This window comes from Microchirus variegatus (assembly GCF_963457635.1).
Source record: "Microchirus variegatus genome assembly, chromosome: 14".
NCBI classification, from domain to species: Eukaryota; Metazoa; Chordata; class Actinopteri; order Pleuronectiformes; family Soleidae; genus Microchirus; species Microchirus variegatus.
In genome coordinates, this window is record NC_139815.1 from 26,103,136 (window position 1) to 26,124,189 (window position 21,054).

The window sequence follows — 21,054 nt, forward strand, 5'->3', positions numbered from 1 at the left end:
TTCAGAAAAAATGTGCATCGCTGCCACTGAAAACAGATAAATATTGTAATTATCTGATCCGTGCACACAAAACTATTCAGGAAGAAAAAAAGCATTACACATAAGCTTGATACAGGTTTATATGGGTTTTTTTTTTTTACAGTACAAAATGATATAAAAAAAACAAACAACCTTTTGGTTCGAGTATGTACAAAACAGGTTGTCCACCGTTGACTCTCTCAGGAGCACTCGACAGTTAATGCTACTGCCTTTATTATAATGTCAAAACATTTACAGTATTCCAGTCTTTATACGCGTGTCTGCGTGCGTGTGTGTGAGCGAGCGACTGTAAAAACCGTAATACAATCACGTAGCCACATCAGTGCTCCAGCCTGAACGCTCCAGCCTGAAGGTTTTCCAGCACAAATAAGACACAAATAAAACACAAAGAAAGAAAGTCTTCAGTTACAGGTTTTCTACAACGACGGCCTGTGCTGCAGAATCACTGCTCGTTTCCCTCTGAGGTTAAACATCCACCATTTTAAACACAAGTGGTGCCCACTCTACCAAAGTGTTTGAAGATAAGATTCATTAATGCAATAAACCGGACTGAAACCCTCTCACACTTATCACTCACGTCACTGAAACTTCCTGTTGTTCAGCGGCTTGCATACACTGAATCTAAAAAGTTTTTAAAAGACAAAAGTCATTTAGAAACATGTTTACTATTATTGGAAATGATGCAGTGAGACATTTACTGCTAGTACCTGAACTACCCTTTAAAGTCTTGAGGCAGAGAGCGTCCGTGTGTAAAAAGTTGTAATGTAGAGGACACTAAAGTGATAAATTATGACCTAACTGATAATACTCAGACATATTGTGTATCTGTCTTACTGTCAAAGTAAACTAGAGTTAATGTAAATTAAAATACAGTGTCCTGCTCAGAGATGGAGAAATAATATTGATTTACTTTTATACTTTGTTACTATTTCCCTCCAACGTGAGGTCAAAAGGCTGTTTCAAAGGTTTCTCCACACTACTAAGAATGAACTGTTCTGTGGAAAATACTGAAATATTTGTGTATTTATTCATTTGTGGCCCAATAGTTGTCAAATTTGCTTAAAAATACCCACCGTGAGTGAGTGTGTAACTCCCAGCAGCTTGCAGAAATACCTCAATTTACAAAAAGCACCAAGCACATGAGTTCAGTGTCCTCGGTGATGGATTTCCATGTCACTACAATCCCTGTGTACTAATACAATGTTGTGTGTTTGGTTTCCAGTGAGGAAAGAGAGAGAGAGTCTTTATCTTTATCTTCTACTGTTTGGTCTGTTTCAGCTTCTCGATGTGATGGCAGAGTTTGAGCGCTGGGCCCAGCTTCAGTCCCATGTACTTCATAATGACATCACTGCGCAGCAGCATCAGAGCCTTCCCGTCAATCTCCTGCAGAGAGAGGCAGCGGCAAGACAAGAAAAACTTTATTTACACGGCCAGTTTAAAACACAGTTGACCAGAAAGCTGCAGTGAGCAGGTTTAAAAAAGTGCACTTAAAGAGAAATGCAACAGAATATTATGAAAAGTACGGAAGAGTATTAGGGCCACAAAAGTTGAAAGGCACGAATTCTGATAATAAAATCAAAATTATGAATTTATTCCCACAGAATTCCGACTTTCTGACTTTAATCTCATTGACTCTTAGAATTCTCATTTTAATCTCGGAATTCTGACTTCAATCTCAAAATTTCGACTTTCTGACTCTTCTCTGAATTCTGTCTTTAATCTTGAATTTTGACCTTAATCTTGAATTCGGACTTTAATCTTGAATTCTGGCTTTAGTCTCAAAATTCTGACCGTCTGAATTTAACCTCACTTACTCTTTTGTAATCCCGGATATCAGATTTTAATCTCAGAATTTCTTTCAAAAAATATATTTTTATGTTTGAGTAAGGTCTGAGGGTTTTCTGAAACAAACAGGTGGACTTTTCCATTGATCAAGGGGTGCTCTAATTTTCAGCCGAGGTCTCTGGAACGTCCAGAAACATCCGGTCAGTTCATGATTTGAGATGCAACACACATTTAAAGGAGCTGCGTGTTAAAAATGTAATGTATTCATTAAAAAAAAATTACAATTATATTTCATCAGTTCATCAGTATATCGCAATATTTTCTCATGTATGAAATACTCACGTGTTTCCTAAAGAGATCGACGTGTGGGCCCAGAGTGTGGGGGTCGGCGTCTTGGACGAATCGTATGACATCGTCGACAGACCAGGAAGACGCGTTGCTCCCTGAACCCTCCTTGTCCTGTTTCACATGGTCTGGTCCTGTTGTCGAGCTCGCTGCCGAACACAACGGGGAAGTTAAAACAAAAGCCTGGACGCCACACATCGCTGTGTGTGTGTATGCGTGTGTATAATCCTACCCTCCACTCTTCTGTGTGTACACACTGGGCCAAGTTCACCTGGGTTGGAACTGACACGTCGTATCGCTGGTGGCGGCGGCGGCGGCGGCGGCGGCGACGACGTGTGGGTGTGTCCGGTGAGTCCAGGGAAATAGGGTCGCTCCTTCTTCGCTGTTCTGTAGTCCGACGCGCTGTGAATGGAGCGGGAAGTGGGAGTGCCGTCTTTTGCAGAATCGTCTTTGGAAAGGCCGTTCTCGGTGTGGGACGGAGGTTCTGTTTTACAGGAAGACGGACAAAAGAGTGTCAAAGAGCTGCTTTTTACTGACACATAAACTACCGTTAAAAAAGTTTGGGGTCACTTAGAAATGTCCTTATTTTTTTAAAGGAAAAGCACATTTTTCAATGAATATAACATTAAATCATTGGTTCTCAAAGTGCGGCCCGGGGGCCAATGGCGGCCCGCAGGAACATTTCTGGCGGCCCGCAATGAATTACAGTTGATAGTTTTAATCCAGGAGCTACAAAGCTTATTAAATGTTTATTGGACTTAAATGGATACAGACCAATAAGTGTAAACTGTAGAACTGCAATCTGGTCATTAAAATATATTACAAATGGGATTTCTTTCTGGGTTTTTTTCTGCAATAAATGAATCAGAAATACACTCTATACATTGTTAATGTGGAAAACGACTATTCTAGCTGCAAACCTCTGGTTTTTAATGGAATATGTACATAGTTGTAAAGAGGCCCATAGAGGGCTATTGGATGAATAGAAAACCTTTGAAAACCCTTGTGCAATGATGTTAGCACAGTCAGTTTTGTTGGTTCTTGAAAGCAAAATTATTATCTTGAATAAAAATCATTATTTTCTAATCTTGTCAATGTCTTGAGTATATTTTCTATTCATTTTGCAACTCTTTTGATGAATGAAAGTGTGACTTTTTATGGAAAACTTGGAAAAATTGCATCAGTGACCCCAAACTTTTAGTGTACACACGATTATTAACAACTGACTTATGAATAAAGATGCAGTAGAAGATTTACTCAAATCATTAGAGACCGAAAAAGAGAATAACAAGCATACTGTTGCCCCCCCTGACCTGATTTCGTTTTGTTGTAGAAGCGTGTGTTGTTGTTGTACGGGCTGAACGGCTGTGAGCTGAAAAGACTGTCGCTCTCCAGGTGTTGGCACATGTTCTCCAGGAACCGTAGCACGGAGGAAGCACTCGAGGCCGAGGGCAGCTTCACGTAGCGGATACCGTGCTCTGAGCGCACTGTGGGGGGCACAACAGACACAACCATGAGTCCAAACAGACACATTCAGGTTAGCGCAGCTCGACTTCATTTTCTGAACCTTAACCATAGAGCAGATGTAACCAGTTCCTCATGTCCAGTTCCATTAGGACCAGGTTTTGGTCTGCATGAGGACAAGTTCAGTGTTTATGCCAGAAAATGTCAAATTAATTAAAACACACAAAAAAGTTGATCATATGTTTTTTTTCTATCTGAGAAAATGACAGTTTTATAGAAACTAATGACATTTGTTATAAGTTAAATATAAGTACTATTGAAGTAATACTCATTTAATAATGTGTGCTTTGTGTATTGTGCACTGACGCACTATAAAATAAGGGCAGGTATTATGAGATTTTTCTTCTTCTTTCTGCCCCTTTGTATTATTCAAATATTTGTTTTATACGTTTAGTTTCTCCGACTTGACAAACAAACAAATATACTGAACAGTAACAGTGAACAACACTTATGACCTCCAGTCTCTGCAGTCTGCATTTGTGTCCTAATGTCATCAGACTTTAGTGAAAGCATCATTTATTATTAAAGTTTCAGCGAATACAAATGTGCAAACTGACAAGAATGCGTAATAAGTAAGTTGTAATGAGCTGATTTATTAAATAATATTTGTCTGGTGGTGAAAATTAGGGCTGCATCTAAAGACTATTTTCATCATTGATTAATGTATTAATTTTACTGTTCATTTAGTACTTATTTGGTACACAAAATGTTAAAATGTGTTTCTCAAACCTTGAAATAATGACTTTCTTGTTTTATTTACAAACCAAAATGATTCAGTTGTGTTTATATGATTGATTTCTTTGTTCCACGGAGCAAAGAAACTGGAAAACAAGAAGCTGAAAACACACTCTAACCGATCAATTTGATCAATTATCAATACACAGTTGGAGATTAATTTAGTAACTGATTAATAATGAATTAATTGTTGCAGCTCAATGGTTTAGTGTTCAGTTCAACTGGTCTGCATCTAACACACACACACACACACACACACACACACACACACACACACACACACACACACACACACACAAATACATTCAAACTAAAAAAAAAAAAGAAACAGCAGATGGTTTAGGGTTAGCACCCTCCCTTTATAAGCAAATCCCACACCACACTACTCCCACCTTCCCAAGCCAAGCCTGCACAAATCCACAAATTAAACCACCCCTCCCCTCCCCTCCCCTCCTCCTCTCCCTACTATACTCACCCAATGATCTTCCACCCCCCCCCACCACCACCACCCCCTTCATTCCCCAAGGGAGACGCAATCCCAGAATCCCAAACCAGGTTAGACGCACATGTCACTTCTGATTACAGACACAGTGCTCACATCAGCTGCTGCCGATATAGACACACTGTCTTTTATTCCTCGTCTCCCGTCTTCTCACACACAGACGCACAATAAAGACACACACACACACACCCACACCCACACACACACACACACATTGTACTGACTTATTTATCCAACCGTCACTGTTACATTACTTTGTCTGTTAGAGCATCAATACCAAACCTGAGCCAGGTTCAGACAAAAACCCCCAGAAAGGATTAATCTGGCTCGGGTACGGTCGCATGAATTGAAATGGTAATTTCAAGTTGTTTTTGTGAGACATGGACCAAAATAGGGTGAATTTAAATTGAGTTTTTGAATTGCTTTAATGAAACAACGGCGTAAACATTCAGTAAAAAGATGCATAATGAGTAGCAAGAAGTGATAATATGTAGAAATCGATGATCAATCAAAGTATCACACACCGGCTTCACAGCAACAAAGATGAGCCGTTTCTCTGTTTCACATTCATTAAGTTCATGATAAACACATTCGGCAGCATTTACCTCTGATGACCTCTCCTTCTGTGTGCGACTGACTCTGCAGGAACGACAGCAGCACGGACGGCTGGTACGTGCAGTCCACGCACGCCTGAACAGCCTGCTGAAGCACGGCGTTGACTGGAGCTGGACCAAAGTGATCCGGGAGCTGCTGCACCAGTTTCCGGTCCAGATTGGGGCCGTAGTCCCCGTGTTTGTTCACGTAGACGCAGACTGGAGTTTGTCACAAAGAGAAGATAATGAGATTTGAAGAATTCAATATATTTACAGTAATGTGCAAACACGTCTTGACAAATGAGAGTTGGTGTTTTAAAAATGTCTCAATCTCCAAAGTAGAATAGGACCAGAAATGTGTAATTTTTTTGGGGAAACAAAATTGCTCTGAAAGACTTAGAAGTCAAATATTTAGTGTGACCTCCCATTAGTCTTGAACAAAAGCAGAGCTCTGTCTGTCTTAAAAAAGATTTTTGTAATTTTTCCTTCTATGGCCAGGTTCATTCAACACATTCTTAGCATTTCAGTATTACACACACACGTTGTATGAGTTTAACTCATCTGGAGCTCGATAATACACTACCGTTCAAAAGTTTGGGGTCACTTAGAAATGTCCTTATTTTTCGAAGGAAAAGCACTTTTTATATTAAACGAATCTAACATTAAATGTATCTGAATGAAACTCTATACATTGTTAATGTGATAAACGACTATTCTAGCTGCAAACGTCTGGTTTTTAATGGAATATGTACATAGGTGTATAGAGGCCTATTTCCAGTGTTCTAATGGTACATTGTGTTTGCTAATCACATCAGAAGACTATTGGATGATTAGAAAACCCTTTTGCAATTGTGTTAGCACAGCTGAGAATAGTTTTGCTGGTTGATTTTTTGAATAAAAATCATTATTTCTAATCTTGTCAATGTCTCGTCTATATTTTCTATTAATTTTGCAACTCTTTTGCTGAATAAAAGTGTGACTTTTAATGGACAATACAAACAAATTGTATAGGTGACCCCAAACTTCTGAACGGTAGTGTATGTACGACCAAGTTTTAATCACATCATCCCTCTCAAAATTCCAAAATATAACTTTGCAAAAACAACAAAGCTTGGGGGAACATTTTCCACATAATCTGTATCGCATTTTATTGTGGATTGAAGGATTGAGTTCACCTGTGCAGACGACATTTGAGCTGCTGCTGTTGTCGTTGTCTGCTGAGACGTGGCTGGAGCTCAGCCTGGTCTCTGGAGGCGGAGCTGTAACGGATGACGCTGACCCCAGGGACTGCACCACCCGAGGCTTCTTCTAGAGCAAAACATCAACAACAACAACAACAACAACAAAAAGAACAAAGTCATTTCTCTTTGTGACCTACAAAACATCTATAGTTCATGATTTATACAGAGGTGTGGCTTTGTGCAGAGCAGCAGAAACAAACAAAGCTGGTCTATTTCCAGATGCCTCACCTTGTTCTTAGGCTTGGGCCCTCTCTTCTTGTACGGTCGAGGGGCCAGTTGAACCTCGGCGCTGGTTCTGGCAGGACTCGGCGACGCTCCATTTATTGCCGCTGCCGCCGCCGCCGCCGCTTCCGCCGCCGCCTTCAGGAGAGCGATCGTCTGGGATTTGGGCCGACGACCTCGGACGCCCTTGCGAACAGGAAGGGGCGGCAAGGGGTTGGGCAGTCTGTACGAGGTCTGCATGGAGGAGGAGGAGTTGGACGAGGAGCGACGCGTCGTGAGGGAGGCTGAGGTGGTAGAGACGGGAGCAAGGAGAGCGCCGGGGAGGGTAACTACAAAAACAAGACATGATGAGGGGGGAGAAGGACAAAGAAGAAGAGATGAATAATTTATTGTTATTCCTTTTGTGAAACTTTGCTTAGATTATATATGGTTACACAAAAGGGACCAATTACAATTTTTATACATATTTAGTTGAGTAAAAAAAAAGTACAAAAATATCATTTTAATTATACTTGCCCTACATTTATACGCAGAGGATTCATTTTTTTTTCTTAATAAAAACAAAAACTAAAGACCTGGCTGGGAAGCAGCATGGGATCATGGGAATTGTTGTATTATTTGGTTGCACTTTTCAGCGGCAAATGGCAGTGAGTAATCCTAATCCATTAGTGACAAATACACATAATACCATGGAAAACTAAAGACTAGTACTTAATAATTCCTTCCTCAATCTGAAATTTCATACCAATGTTACAGCACAGACAGTAAATATGTGACAGTAACTGTATTTTTATTTTATTCAAAAGCCCTACTAGGGACAAGTGTTGTGAATTAGCTTTAGCTAAAAACACTATGATGCATGCATCAGATGACTGTTCAAAATTGTCTATGTTTTTGTATCTGTCCCTATCTAAATAAACCTTAATAATTAATAATAATAAAGTGAATTAAAAGGCAGACCATAGGTTACCATGAATAGAAATATGGAATCCTATGGGTTTAAAGAGTGCTGATAATACTTGGCTAACGTAAGTAAACAGTGTACATTAGTAGTAATAGTTGATTTCTAGACATTTTAAAGCCGAATCATTACATTTTATATCATTCAGTGAGGAGTTTTAAAGGAGCATGGTTGTGCCGCATTTCAACACACGAGGACGTCCTGTTATGTCCTTTATCTTTATAATGATAATGAAACGACAGCGTTAAAAGAAAATAAAATAAAAGAGGAGAAGTAGCCTTGCAGAGGTTTGCTTGGATTCTCAGATTGACAGGTTCCTAATGTCGAGCCCCCTCCCTGCACTGAAATCAGAGTCAGAAGCTCCTCCAGAGAAACGCCTGGCAGAATTTATCAACCCTTCAGCTTCCAGCAACACAGCAAAAATACTCATTATGAGTGATTGGACTTATAAAATGGGATATAATGACAATAAAGACTTTCTATTCTATCCTAATCTCAAGTGCTTTTTTACACTGGTTTTGTATTTTACTCGTCAGGGTTTCGTTGTGTGAGGTTTGGCCCCCATTAAAGTTGTTTATGGTGATTGTCAACTGACATATATAGAATATATTGTTTGCATGAAACTGTTTGAATTGTATAACCACCCAAGATTGATGACCACTACCTGGTCTGGAGCCATCGTCTAAACAAAAGTTCAACTCTTTGCTGCATACCATCCCTCTGCCTGCTTTACCCCAACTCCCAACAGAAGTAAACGCCCCTCAGTTCCAGCCGTCGACCTAAAAACGACCTAGAATTGTAACTCAAGATGTGACAATTAAATGAACCAAGGTAATAACTATTGTTCGGATTAAAAAAACCAAAAACACAAAGTCTGTCTTCATTAGCCTGAGCGTGACTCTGTGATATGATCACACAATTATCACGTGTGAAAATGGAGAGCAGAAAAAAAAGAGAAAGAAAGAAAGAAAAGGGCAGAAAGGGGAACGATAACATCTCCGGTTTCAATACAAATGTATTGCCTGGTGAGAGCAGGGGGGCCTGAGAGTGCACGAGGAAACTCTCAAGAGGCCGAGGCTTTCATTAGAGACGACAGAGAGTGACTCTGGAAGGTATACAGTATTCTCCCAGGGCCGGCTGCAGCACCCTGAAAGCTGCTTAATTGGAAAATGAGTGAAAGTGGGCGTTAACTGTAGAGCAGTGTTTAGTTACGGGGGGGGGTGAGAGTTCATTTTCTCACCAGGAGTGCACACACACACACACACACACACACACACACACACGCACTCACATAGCAATAGTAACACCAACTAGTGCACTTTAATCACACCGAGATAAGCCCTACAAAGGCAGAGCAAAATTTACGAGCAGGGCACCAATCAGCACCACTGGGTTTTAATTCACCGCAGGAAATCTCAAAGTCAGGGGCCACGTTTGATCTTCTCCTGTCGTGAAAAAGCGAGAATCTAATCCACTCTCGCGACGAAAGCAACGCCGACCGATTCCAACACGTCTGATTAATGCCAAATTCTGCCATATATTAAGTCTACCATCAAACAGACTGTATTTATATATATATATATATATATATATAAAAAAAGCTTGCCTCTGCAGTTGAACTTCATCCTTCACACGTCTGCTCGTAAATTTATTCCACAGTGTCAGACGGGTATCACACATTTTCTGCATTAAAGCCGCGCGGTGTTAAAAAGCAAGGTGATCGTTTAAATCCACTACTGCTGCTGCTGCTGCGTTTCTTCGCCAAAGTGCAGCCACTCAAACTGTCCTGTGCATTGTTTTAAACTCGTACTTCAAATGCAGCCGCGTAATCACGGTGGCCATGGCAACGATCTCCACGGGAGTTACATTATAACTCAGAAGGTCGGAATGATGTTTGGCCGCTTTTACAGACGAGAGACTGATCGTCAAAGGGTCAAAGGCGACACCTGGAGCATTTAGCTGAAATCTATGTTTTGGTTCACCACCTTTATATTTATGATATGTGCTGCAGCTTCCTAATATTAGCATAGAACTGTATTTAAACTGATTTGATTTTTTTTCCGGTTGTGACGTTTTGAGATTTGAGAACGGCGCCGTTTTTTGAAAAGGAAATTCATAGACGTCTCCTGCAACCAGCTCACACTAGTGTCCACTCATATATACCATGCTTTAAAATCTATTTTCTGTAACACTTTATATTAGGGAACACACATTTAATTAACTCGGTGCTTACTAAAAATGCACATCACACATAAGCAGCATACTCGTCCTTTATAAGTACATATTACGTATTAACACCTTATGTTGGAAAAATGTTTAATTCATGTCGTAATAGAGGTCGAATAAGGTTATATAAAATAAGGTGTTCATATGTGCTTAATGATTACTAATAAAGGGTTAGTATACTACTTACATAAGTTAGTAAGCACCTAGCTAATGGTGAATATGTGTTCCCTAATCTAAAGTGTGACCCTATTTTCCTTTAAATGGGAACACAATTTACAAAATTGACATTGAGACTAAGAATAAAGACCATTATCTCCTCATGAAAACGTTTAACTGATGTTATAAATCAATATGAAGTAGGCTCCTTTTCCCAGACACTTCCATTCAAGCTTAGCTCTCTGTGCAACCAGCAAAGTCACCCATCTATTACTTCATATTCTCCTAAAGAATATAAATATATATGATGTTTTATTCCCTCCCAAAAAAAACAACCGAGCAAGGCATCTTCAGCCTGCGTGCAACAAAACAACGGCATATGGTTCCGATCATGACTATATGATTCCAGCCATCGACCCACTGACCTGTGTGAGCCACAGCCTGAGGAAGTGTGTGCGTGTGCGTGTGTGTGTGTGTGTGTGTGTGTGTGTGTGTGTGTGTGTGTGTGTGTGTGCGCGCGCGTGTGAGAGTGCATGTTTGTGTTATGCACATGAGAACTGGGTCTTTGCAAAGTGTGTCTGATGTCTGGGGGGAGGGGCACGGCGGAGTTACCTCTCATCTAATTACACACACGCATTCTTGTACAGCATTCTTAGAAAGGACACTCGTGCGCGTAATGAACTCACTTTCCCCGTCGAAAACACCTAACCCCTTAACTTGAATCCTAAAACCGAGACCCAACCCTTAAAAACGAATGCTAAACAAAGCATTAACCTTAACTAGAACCCGGTTAATGCCTAAACCTAATCTTAACCCAAACACAATTCAAATCTGAGCGCTCAAACTTCATCAGAAAGTTCATCAGAAATGAGCTACCGCCTAGTTAAAACTATGTTGAGGACAACTTGTCCTAACAAGGTCAATGTTTATGCCAGAAAAAGTCAGAAAGAGGTAATACACACACACACACGCCTGCACACACACACACACACGCCTGCACACATGCACACACAGGACAGGATGTTCTCATGTGCAGATTTATTGGAGAATGAAACCCATGAACGGCACATTCAGGTGTGTTTGTGTGACTGATGCACCAAACAGCATGAAAGGAGGAAGTAACTTAAATAGCTTCAGGCCCACAAAAATATCACCACAGCACAGACTCACAACCTCACAATCTGCCTGCCGAGCACACACAAAGTAGTGAAAAATCACTCTGTTTGAACAGTCACTGTTGAAATGGACACACACACACACACACACACACACACAGCCACAGAGTTGACAGATGCATTAAAAATTGTTACGCTGGAAATATTTGATATCCGCTAATCCTTTGCTGAGCCGTTTTGCAAACTTTTGCAACGCGCAAAGCTTTGCACACAAACTCACATGATAGGAAACACATGCGCTCCTGCGCCTAATTACAACCAAACAATACCGTTTAATGTCCAGACTGAGTCTGTCTCAGTGGCTATAGGCTACTCGCCGTCCCTCGTACCGTGAACCCGAAGAGACGCAAGTCAACCCCAAAACAAACAAAGAAAACAGAGTCAAAGAGCAGCTGAAGTCATTTACTACTGCACAACGTTGATGTGAGCAGTACATTTATCCTTTAATTACTGTTAAGACAGTGACATAAAGGAACAAATGCAATGTGTTTAAATTAAAAAATTAAAAAGCTCTTCCAGCCTCATGCAATAAAATATTGAGACACTTCTACTTCCTGGATTAAAACAATTGCTAAACTAATTTGACAATGTGCTATTGGTGTTAATTTGGTACATTTTAGAGAGCAGGAAATCTCTTAAATCATGTTATTTTTGGTGGATGTTGCACCATCTAAATCTTTAAGATCATTCAGATCACATACAAACTATGAAGCTTTTTCCTCACACACAGTTATCTGAAAGAGAAAATGTTGTGAACATCAAACTCACCAACAGGAAAAAGCAGAACTTCAGCGCTTCTGTTGTGGCTTTTTTTTTCCGCAGTAGAAGAAGAAGAAGCAGCAGCACAATCAACAGTATGAGTGGAGAGCAACAATACTGGTCACTGAGTACAGTTGCTTCCTGGTTCTCTCTCTTTGAAAGAACTCTTTCTCTCCGCAAGCTGGTGTTGATCAGTTTTTAGCCCTCGGCCTATGCTTTTTCTCTCTTCCTGACTTTGAAACAACAACAACAACAACAACAACAAAAACAACCTGTAAACATCTGCACTTATTCCTTGTTTGGTCTCTTTCTCAGTCTTCTGCCTCTACCTTCTCTATTCTCCGCCGGCAGTAATCCACAACAAAGCCCACGCTGCTGCTGCTGCTGCTACTGGCTGAAGCATGCAAAGCTTCCCTCCCGATGAATGAGCAGCAGCAGGAGGAGGAGGGTGTGTGTGTGTGTGTGTGTGTTTGGATTTGCATAGTGTCTGGGGTTGAGGGAGGGAGGGAGGGGCGGAGGAGTGGGTGGGTGGTAGTGGTAGTCAGTGGGGTGGGAAGGGAGGGGGTGCAGCTCTTTATTCATGTTATCTGTAGGCCATATCGACAGTCTGCATCAGTCACCTGCTTCTCAGCAAGAGAGGGGGAGCGGGGTTAACAGTGGAGCTAAGAGAGAGAGGGTGGGGGATGGGAAGAGGGTCAACGGATGGGGGGGGGGGGGGGGGGTGGTAAAAGGTTAAACTGGATCAGAAGAGTCGTGATTGAAACGGGTGAAAAGGGCCAAACTCCAGGAGTTGGTGCCCACATAAGCAAGTTTTCTTTCAACGCACACATGCTTTCTATCTCTCTCGCTCCCCCCCCTTCCAAAAAAAAGAGTTCCCCTCGAGTGTAACCCAAGCCTACTCAGACATTCCCCCGATGAAAGATGACCAGGATCTGCGTCAGGAAACGGTGGCATAGTCGGATATCAGCGAGTCCTCTGGAACAATGTGGAGCAGAGGAAGCCTGCAAGAGAGTGGCCTCAGTCAGACGCAACAACATCTGACTGAAAAGCTCTTTAAAGCTGTTTTTTTTTAACAACTTTTAAATACAAACAAAGTTCTGATGCATTCAAAGCATTCGGCAAGTTAGAGTTCACACAACTCTCTCTCTGTGTTTCTCAGCAACTCAAAACAGGCTGGAGGGTTCCCACACCTTGGCTGACACGAAACGCAAGGACTTTCCAGAGCAAATTCCCCTCAAATTCAAGGACCGAATGCGCTGACACAGCTTAAGTTGCGCTTTTATTGATTTACAGCACGCTCTGCAAGTGATTGTCCTTGGGAAGTTTGGTGAAAGTCAGTTTTTGTCATTTTCTTTAGTGAGACAGAGATCGGGCCCACGGTTGGTGCAGTGGTTAGCGCTCTCGCCTTTGCAGAAAGAAGACCCGGGTTCCTGGGTTTCGAGCCCCGGTTGGAACAAGGGCCTTTCTGCAAGGAGTTTGCATGTTCTCACATGTGTGTGAGTGGGTTTTCTCCGGGTTCTCCGGCTTCCTCCCACAGTCCAAAAACATGCGATATGGGGATTAGGTGAATTGGTCACTCTAAACTAACCGTAGATGTGAGAGTGTGAGTGAATGGTTGTTTGTCTCTGTATGTGGCCCTGCGATGCCCTGGCAAGCTGTCCAGGGTGAACCCTGTCTATGGCCCTACACTCCAAAAGGGTCCTTCTACAAGGGCTGAGTTTCTGGAACCATTTGCTTCTTGAAAAACCCTTTCTTCGGGAGAGGTTTTTCTAGGGTTCATAAGTGTTACCAAGAACCCTTGAAAAACCCTCTCCCGAAAAAAAGGGTTTTTCAAGGGTTCTTGGTAACACTAATGGTTCCAGTAAGAATCATTTTGATCCAGAGAACCCTTTAAAACCACTTTCCTGAATAAAGTGTTTTATAAGGGTTCCAGGTGGAACCTTCTACTTGGAGCCAAAAAGGGTTCTCCTATGAAGACAAACCGAAGAACCTTATATGGTTCTCCTTAGCACTTTAATTTCTAAGAGTGTATGTCAGCTGAGACAGGAACAGCAGCCTGTGCAAACCTCCACAGGAGGATAAAGTGGTATATAATGGATTGATGGAGACAGAGATCATGGAATTTGCATTTCTCAGGCATCACGTTATCATTTGCTCTCTATTTGCTTAACTTTACTCGCTCATTGTTATGCATGGAAAGAGAGACGGTGGACAATGTCCACAACACCGCTCGTAATTAAGACTCGATGTTTAAGTTCTGTAAGTCTACGTATATATCAAGCAGTGCAGAGCATGAAACGGTAGGCGACGTCGTAACAAACGTTGTAACCTAAATACCTCAAACTTAACTTCTTTCTTGCACAAAATCCATGTACTTACAATGACTCATATCTATTTTATTCTCAAAACACTTTCAAGAGTCTTGCTATTTATTTTTTATTTTTTTCAAATTCAGAAACTTTCAAGGATTTCAGGGACCAGTGGGAACCATGACTATGACTAAAAACACAAAAATTCCTTCAGCAGTTGAATGGCATAAACACTTCTTGCACCCACCCACAGACTGTGTATGAAAACTGAATGTGTGACTCCACTGGTTACAAAAATAACCAATTAATTTCTAGATTTGACTCGATTTATAACGTCAGTGAACATTTTTTCCCTGATGAGTTAATGTCTCAATCAGAGGTTTCAATTTTGTGAATTGAACAATATGTTCCCATTTAGAGGAAAATATGAGTGTAGTGTACACCAGTGTGATTGACTGCTGTTATTGTCCAGGAGCTTTGTTGCACGGGTGACGTCTGTGAATTTCCATCTGCAAAACCTCAACATGGCATCGGCCAAATCACGGCTTCACAATTCAGATCCTTTTGGATTAAACGGAATGATCCTCATATCATCATCATCATCAACAACAACAACAACAAGAACAACGTCAGCAAAGGTTATGCACTGCAGCTTCAAAACAGACAAAAACAACAGCTCACATGAAAAACACTGTACACGTCTACATGTATTATTCAGAGAGCCTTAATCCTCCATTTTGACCCAGTTTAACAAAGGCAGATCACACCGAAATAAAAGTAGAAACAAACACGTAGGCTTGATCGCATAAGTATTCTTCACTTACTGAACAAAAAAAGAAAAAAAAAACAGATAGATCCTGGCCTCCTCTGTTGCTTCTTAGAAAAATGAGTCGCAGGTCACAATATGACAAGTGTGATTAAAGATAATTAGACATTTTTCAAATTACACACAGTCTCGCGGCCGCGCTCATATGCACAGCTAATGAACGCTCATTAACACGTTCATCCAGGACCTACTTACTCACTTACACGCGTGCCGACGTCTCCGATCGCTTATATTATCCTGTCTTACAGTTTCTGTTTCTCTGTTCAATAAAAAGTGCACTCACACTCCCACGTGTGAATGGATCTGTTGCTGCCGCTGTGGTTCTGAGCCACAACAGCCACAACAAATTCTGTGTAATTGAAGCCTGGATTTAAAGCACGCTAGACCGTTCATCTCTGAAGAAAGGCCTGATTCAGATGATATAGTATTAAAGTGGAATTCCAGTATTTTTTGCGACCGGAGCTGTGTGTTTTATAAATGTGGGCGTGTACATGAATAGCTTTCTCACATCCGCTCTTCCTCCGTGTACTCCGGTTCAAACAGATAGGGACGGCCGTCAAATTCAGACTTTGGGTGACATTATTGCTCCGGTAATGTTGCCAGACAATAGCAAGCCCTTTTTATGGATATAACTCAGAGCCATTGCCGCCTGTCTTTGCTGCCACCTGGTCCAATTATAAGACTTTTTGTAAGTTCTATTCACGTACACACACATCCACGTTTATAAACATAGGGCCCGGGTTGTGAAATACCGGAATTCCCCTTTAACATCGCTCCTAGGAATGGGAATCAGTTAGTACAGATATCGGTGCGATACTAGACAAAATCACTGCGTTGGATATTAGATGGATAAAAATTTAAAATCCAATACAATCCGAAAATCCTATATATCATCGTATGCTACACTCTGCACAGATTTTACAAATGTAAATAAAAATCAGCAAAAAGCGTTTTAGCTGAGTCATGTTTGGACTGTTTATTTCTTCTTATTTGTTATACAGTTAAGAGAATTATGTCTTTGAAATGACTCAGCACAAATCGTGCATTTCACAGCTTCATACGTTCATAAACGGTCTCAAAGGACCTTATCGGGATAATATCGATATCGGTAGATACTGGAGTTTATGATATCGGTATCGGACACAAAGACGATGGTATCGTCTCATCCCTAAATGCTCCACAATATTCACAAATAGCAAGTTTAAGTATCTCCTGTGACCACACATACTCAGATCTGGCAATAACAGCTAATCAATAAAATGGGAAAGAATGGGAACTAAAATTTCATCATAATTAAGCCCGAAACTAATGATTATTTCCATCCTCGATGACTGTCTTGATAAATCGAGTACTTGTTTAGGTCAGAAAATGTCAAAAAATGTGGATCAGTGTTTACCAAACCCGGAAATAATGATGTTCTCCAACATCTCGTTTTGTCCACAAACCAAAAACTCATTCAGATTGAATTATTTCTTTGTTACGACGAGCAAAGAAACCAGAAAATATTTACATTTAAGAAGGAGAAAGATCAGAAAACTTGTTTTAATGATGGAAAAAAAACACGATTGACCGATTAAACGAAATAGTCGATCGCTAATTTAGTTGCAGCCCTGAGCCTAATTATTCAGTTCCTATGCATTCCATATGACCACATAATGCACTGATCTCAGTTTTGCAGAATATTGCGTAGAAATAAAACTGTTGTGTGTGAAACGACAGAGGACGTAATCTGAGCAGGAGTCTGTAATTTGTGTAACTGCTGCCATCCATCAAGTAAGGGGAAACCCAAACACACACACACACACACACACACACACACACACACACACACACACACACATACAATGAGTTGATCAAGATTGTTGACTTAGCTTAGGTTACGCACACCCACACATTCTCTGGACTGGGTGATGAGGCTTTCACAGAGAACACATTTCTATGAATGTGAGCATTTCACCTGCTAAAACTTCAACAAAACCAAAAACTTTCCTAGTGAGAGAAAAAAAAAAAAGACGCCACTCACATCAGAGCCATTTGTCAAAAATTTGACAATTTTGATGGACGACCGACGTCTAAACATCCACCACGGGAACTAAACATCGACCTTGAACATTCCGCTTTCAGCATCATTGTGAATCACACACAGAGAGACAGACACACACACACACACACACTCCTGTAACTGCTGAGTGTAATTATCATATCATTACCTCCTCATTGATAATTAGCAGCTCAGTGCACACTTTTTATTATATAGCGCTCTGATTTCTGCACGCAGACAAAATAATAATAAAAAAACGCAGAAGAGAGAGGCAACGTAAGGATTACGTTGTCTTATGTAGCATTGATTTACTGTATATGATATTTTATTGGTGGAGAAAATGTCAACAGTGGCTAAAGCTTTACTACAACTGTCAATCTGCTTCTGTTAAATGGGCAAAATGGAGCCAATAACAGCCCAAATGTATATATACATATATATATATATACACATATAGATTTTGTGGAGGTCAGCACTGTGGGTCACAATCCCACCCACACACACACACACACACCATCAAACTGAAGTCATTTGTAATCTCTTATAATTTAATGATAAAACTGGACCATAAAAAACATATTCTATCCTCCAATTGAAAAAAAAGTGTCTTCTCTTTCCATTATTTCGATTACTTACTGAAATAATACAAAATGAACGGCACCAGTAATTTTGTCTGACGTCACAGAAATGTACATCTCTTGCTATATGTTTTCAATTATTGTTAATAAACACAACATCCTATAGCTTTTATACAACTTCACAACTATATGATACAATAACAAAGCATAACATAACAGTTTATTATTGACTTGCGAAGATGTTTCACCGGCGCAGCACAACATCTGCCATTGAGGACACGTCACAACTTGTGCATGTGCTGCCCTCTAGTGGTGGAAAGTAGATGATATCCTTTGTAATGTCAACGATTAAAAAAAATAAATAAATAACTATATTGGCCCACAGAATACATAACGACATTAGCAAAGAGACTATTTATTTGCTTTACAAATACCACATACATGTGGAACTATAATATTTCCTGTATATGTATGTATACTATATATATGTGTGTGTATATATATATACATATATCTATATATACTGTATATGTGTATATATAGATATATATACACACATGTATGCATATTACGTAGAATCTGGTGAATGGATGAAATTAGCTATTATTTATTATTATTATTATTATTATTATTATTATTATTATTATTGTTTGTCCTACTGCTCATTTATAGCGGATGTAATTGTTGTTCTATTTGTTTATGTTTGTTATATACAGTGTTTGCATTTGTATATATTTTTTTGTGCAGCACTCCGGTACCTATGTTACAGAAGATGATTTCTGAAAAATTCGGAATGAAATTCTGAGATTATTCCGACTCACCACTTTTGTCAGCAAACAAAAACAAACAAAAACAGATCAAAATTTAAAGTATTACTTACAGAAGTTTCCAGGCGGTTGTATGCTGTGTTTGGTCAGCGTGCACCAGCCCACGGGGAAGATGTCTCTGGACTGGAAAGGGCACCAGTAATCGAAGGCGCCTCGCCAGCCGTCGAACATGACGAAGATCTCCTGACCTCTGACCTCTCCAACTGTGGCAGGACAAATCAGGTAAGGGTTTTTCCGGTCCACCGCCTCCAGCTTCATACCAGGCTGGAAGTAGTTTTTAGGAGGACTGCAAGGTTCCTGAACATAATATAAACACATTATACTTAAAACACACATGTATATAAATGTATACTGTAATCATGATCATTTGGTTAAATATTTTTTATTCACCTTCTTAAACGCAGAAGCAGGGGCCATCTCTGCTCCACTCAGGGTCCGCAGGAGGAACATGGGCCACGAGGAGGCGTTCATCCTGAAACCTGTGTTAGAACATCACTATTTTAATGAATCACATTTTTCTTCTGTCATATTCTGGGTACAGAGGGGTCACTGTGAGCAATGAGGCAATAAATGATACAGGTGTTCGTCCATTCAATCCTGGATTTTTGCACAGCACTTCATTTTAGAGCTCCATAGATCTCAATTTATGTCCAAATAATCACAATTTAATTCAGAAAATGAAGGTAAAGTCTAGATGAAGGAGACATTAAAGGTCCACTGTGCAGGACTTAACGGGATCTACTGGAGGAAATGGAAGAAAAAACATAATTATGCGTATTCTTGTCAAAATAAGTCTTTTTTTCTATCATGGAAGCACATTGAAAGGAAGTTGCAATACACAGAAATGCCACTAGAGGCCAGGATTACACCATTTTTAGAGAATTTTGGTTTGTTAGGTTTCTTTACGAGTGATCTGTTTTTTTATTCTTTGTTGAACAACAAGTCATTTAAAGATTAATTTCATGAGCAGAATCTATTTTGGTCCCTGAACATCTAGAATGGTGTTTTCCGTTTTTCACATCACAAAAAACACAAAACTTTAGGGGCCGCAACGATTATTCGATTGTTAATCGGTTGTTCAATTAATCGTCAACTATTTTGATAATTGAGTAATCAGTTGTATGAGCATGTTTTTTTTTCTGTTCGGTTTGTAAAATGTCAGAAAATGTTGGATCAGTGTTTTACCAAAACGTGGAGATGTTCTCGAACATTCTGTTTTGTCCGTAAACCAAAATGATTCAGTTTTAATGATTTACTTTTTACATGGAGCAAAAAAAAACCTAGAAAATACTCTTAATACACTTAAGAATCTGAAAAACCAGAAAGCTTCTTTTAATTAAGCTTTTAAACAAGCTGCATTTTCAGCTCGTTAAATGTGAATATTTCCTGGTTTCTTTGCTCCATAATAACAAAGAAATCTTTAAAACTGAGTGATTTTGGTTTTTTGGACAAAAACAAGACATTTGTGAACATCATCATTTCCAGGTTTGGTAAAATGATGGACAGATTAATTGATTACGAAGACAATTAGCTAGTTTCAGTCCTTACTAACACATTCTGATGTGCTACTGAAGAACTGAGAGTCAAAGAAAACACTGATGTAAGTCATTTAGTTCTTTGCTTCCTGATTGACTTCATACTTGCTCACAGTCAAAAGTCTTGAGATGTGGTTAACGATGTTGGTAAAACATGTGTTTTTTTTTCCTGCTCTGACAAATCAAAGTGTCTTCTGTGACGGAGACTCTCGACAAAAGACAAATTAACCACAGCCAGCGAGATGTTAATGATGTGGTTTAAACACGAAAAACCCCAGAGTTTATAATCAAGCAAAAATGAATTAAAGTCCACTTATGACTGCAGGGTACAAATACTGTTATTAAAATTTGAAGATTTGTCTGAAGTGTATGCACATGTTATGATTTATGAAAACGATGATAAAACGTCGTTACATAATACTGAACTGAATCCAGTGGCAGATATGGAGACTCAATAGAAGAGGAGCATAAAATAACCATAGAACATAAATGGATAATTATAAGATAATGAGATTAGTGTTAAAAAAATATTAAAACATAACTTTAAATACTATAGTTAAAATCGTTATTATTATAGATATTATCCTCTATACTTGACCTTTAACCCTAAGCCTCAAACTGACCGTCTGATCTTTTGTTTTTAGTTATTTTAACCATAAAAGTGCCAGAAAATTA

The 21,054-nt window shown here is 39.8% G+C and overlaps 1 protein-coding gene across 1 annotated transcript in view; it reads right to left on the bottom strand.

Moving 5' to 3' along the window:
* Nucleotides 1–1,296: 1,296 nt before the first annotated feature.
* The window catches only part of LOC310937045 (polycomb protein SCMH1-like), a gene marked incomplete at its 3' end in the record, with an annotated part of 27,954 nt that continues 8,196 nt past the window's right edge, over nucleotides 1,297–21,054 (bottom strand). The window contains exons 6-14 of the mRNA XM_083901237.1: nucleotides 19,235–19,323; nucleotides 18,898–19,141; nucleotides 6,993–7,315; nucleotides 6,699–6,831; nucleotides 5,536–5,742; nucleotides 3,483–3,656; nucleotides 2,402–2,653; nucleotides 2,167–2,318; nucleotides 1,297–1,422 (exon numbers count right to left, since the gene is read on the bottom strand). Of these exons, the coding sequence (XP_083757363.1) occupies nucleotides 1,297–1,422; nucleotides 2,167–2,318; nucleotides 2,402–2,653; nucleotides 3,483–3,656; nucleotides 5,536–5,742; nucleotides 6,699–6,831; nucleotides 6,993–7,315; nucleotides 18,898–19,141; nucleotides 19,235–19,323 (1,700 nt within the window). The remainder of the gene's footprint in view (nucleotides 1,423–2,166; nucleotides 2,319–2,401; nucleotides 2,654–3,482; nucleotides 3,657–5,535; nucleotides 5,743–6,698; nucleotides 6,832–6,992; nucleotides 7,316–18,897; nucleotides 19,142–19,234; nucleotides 19,324–21,054) is intronic.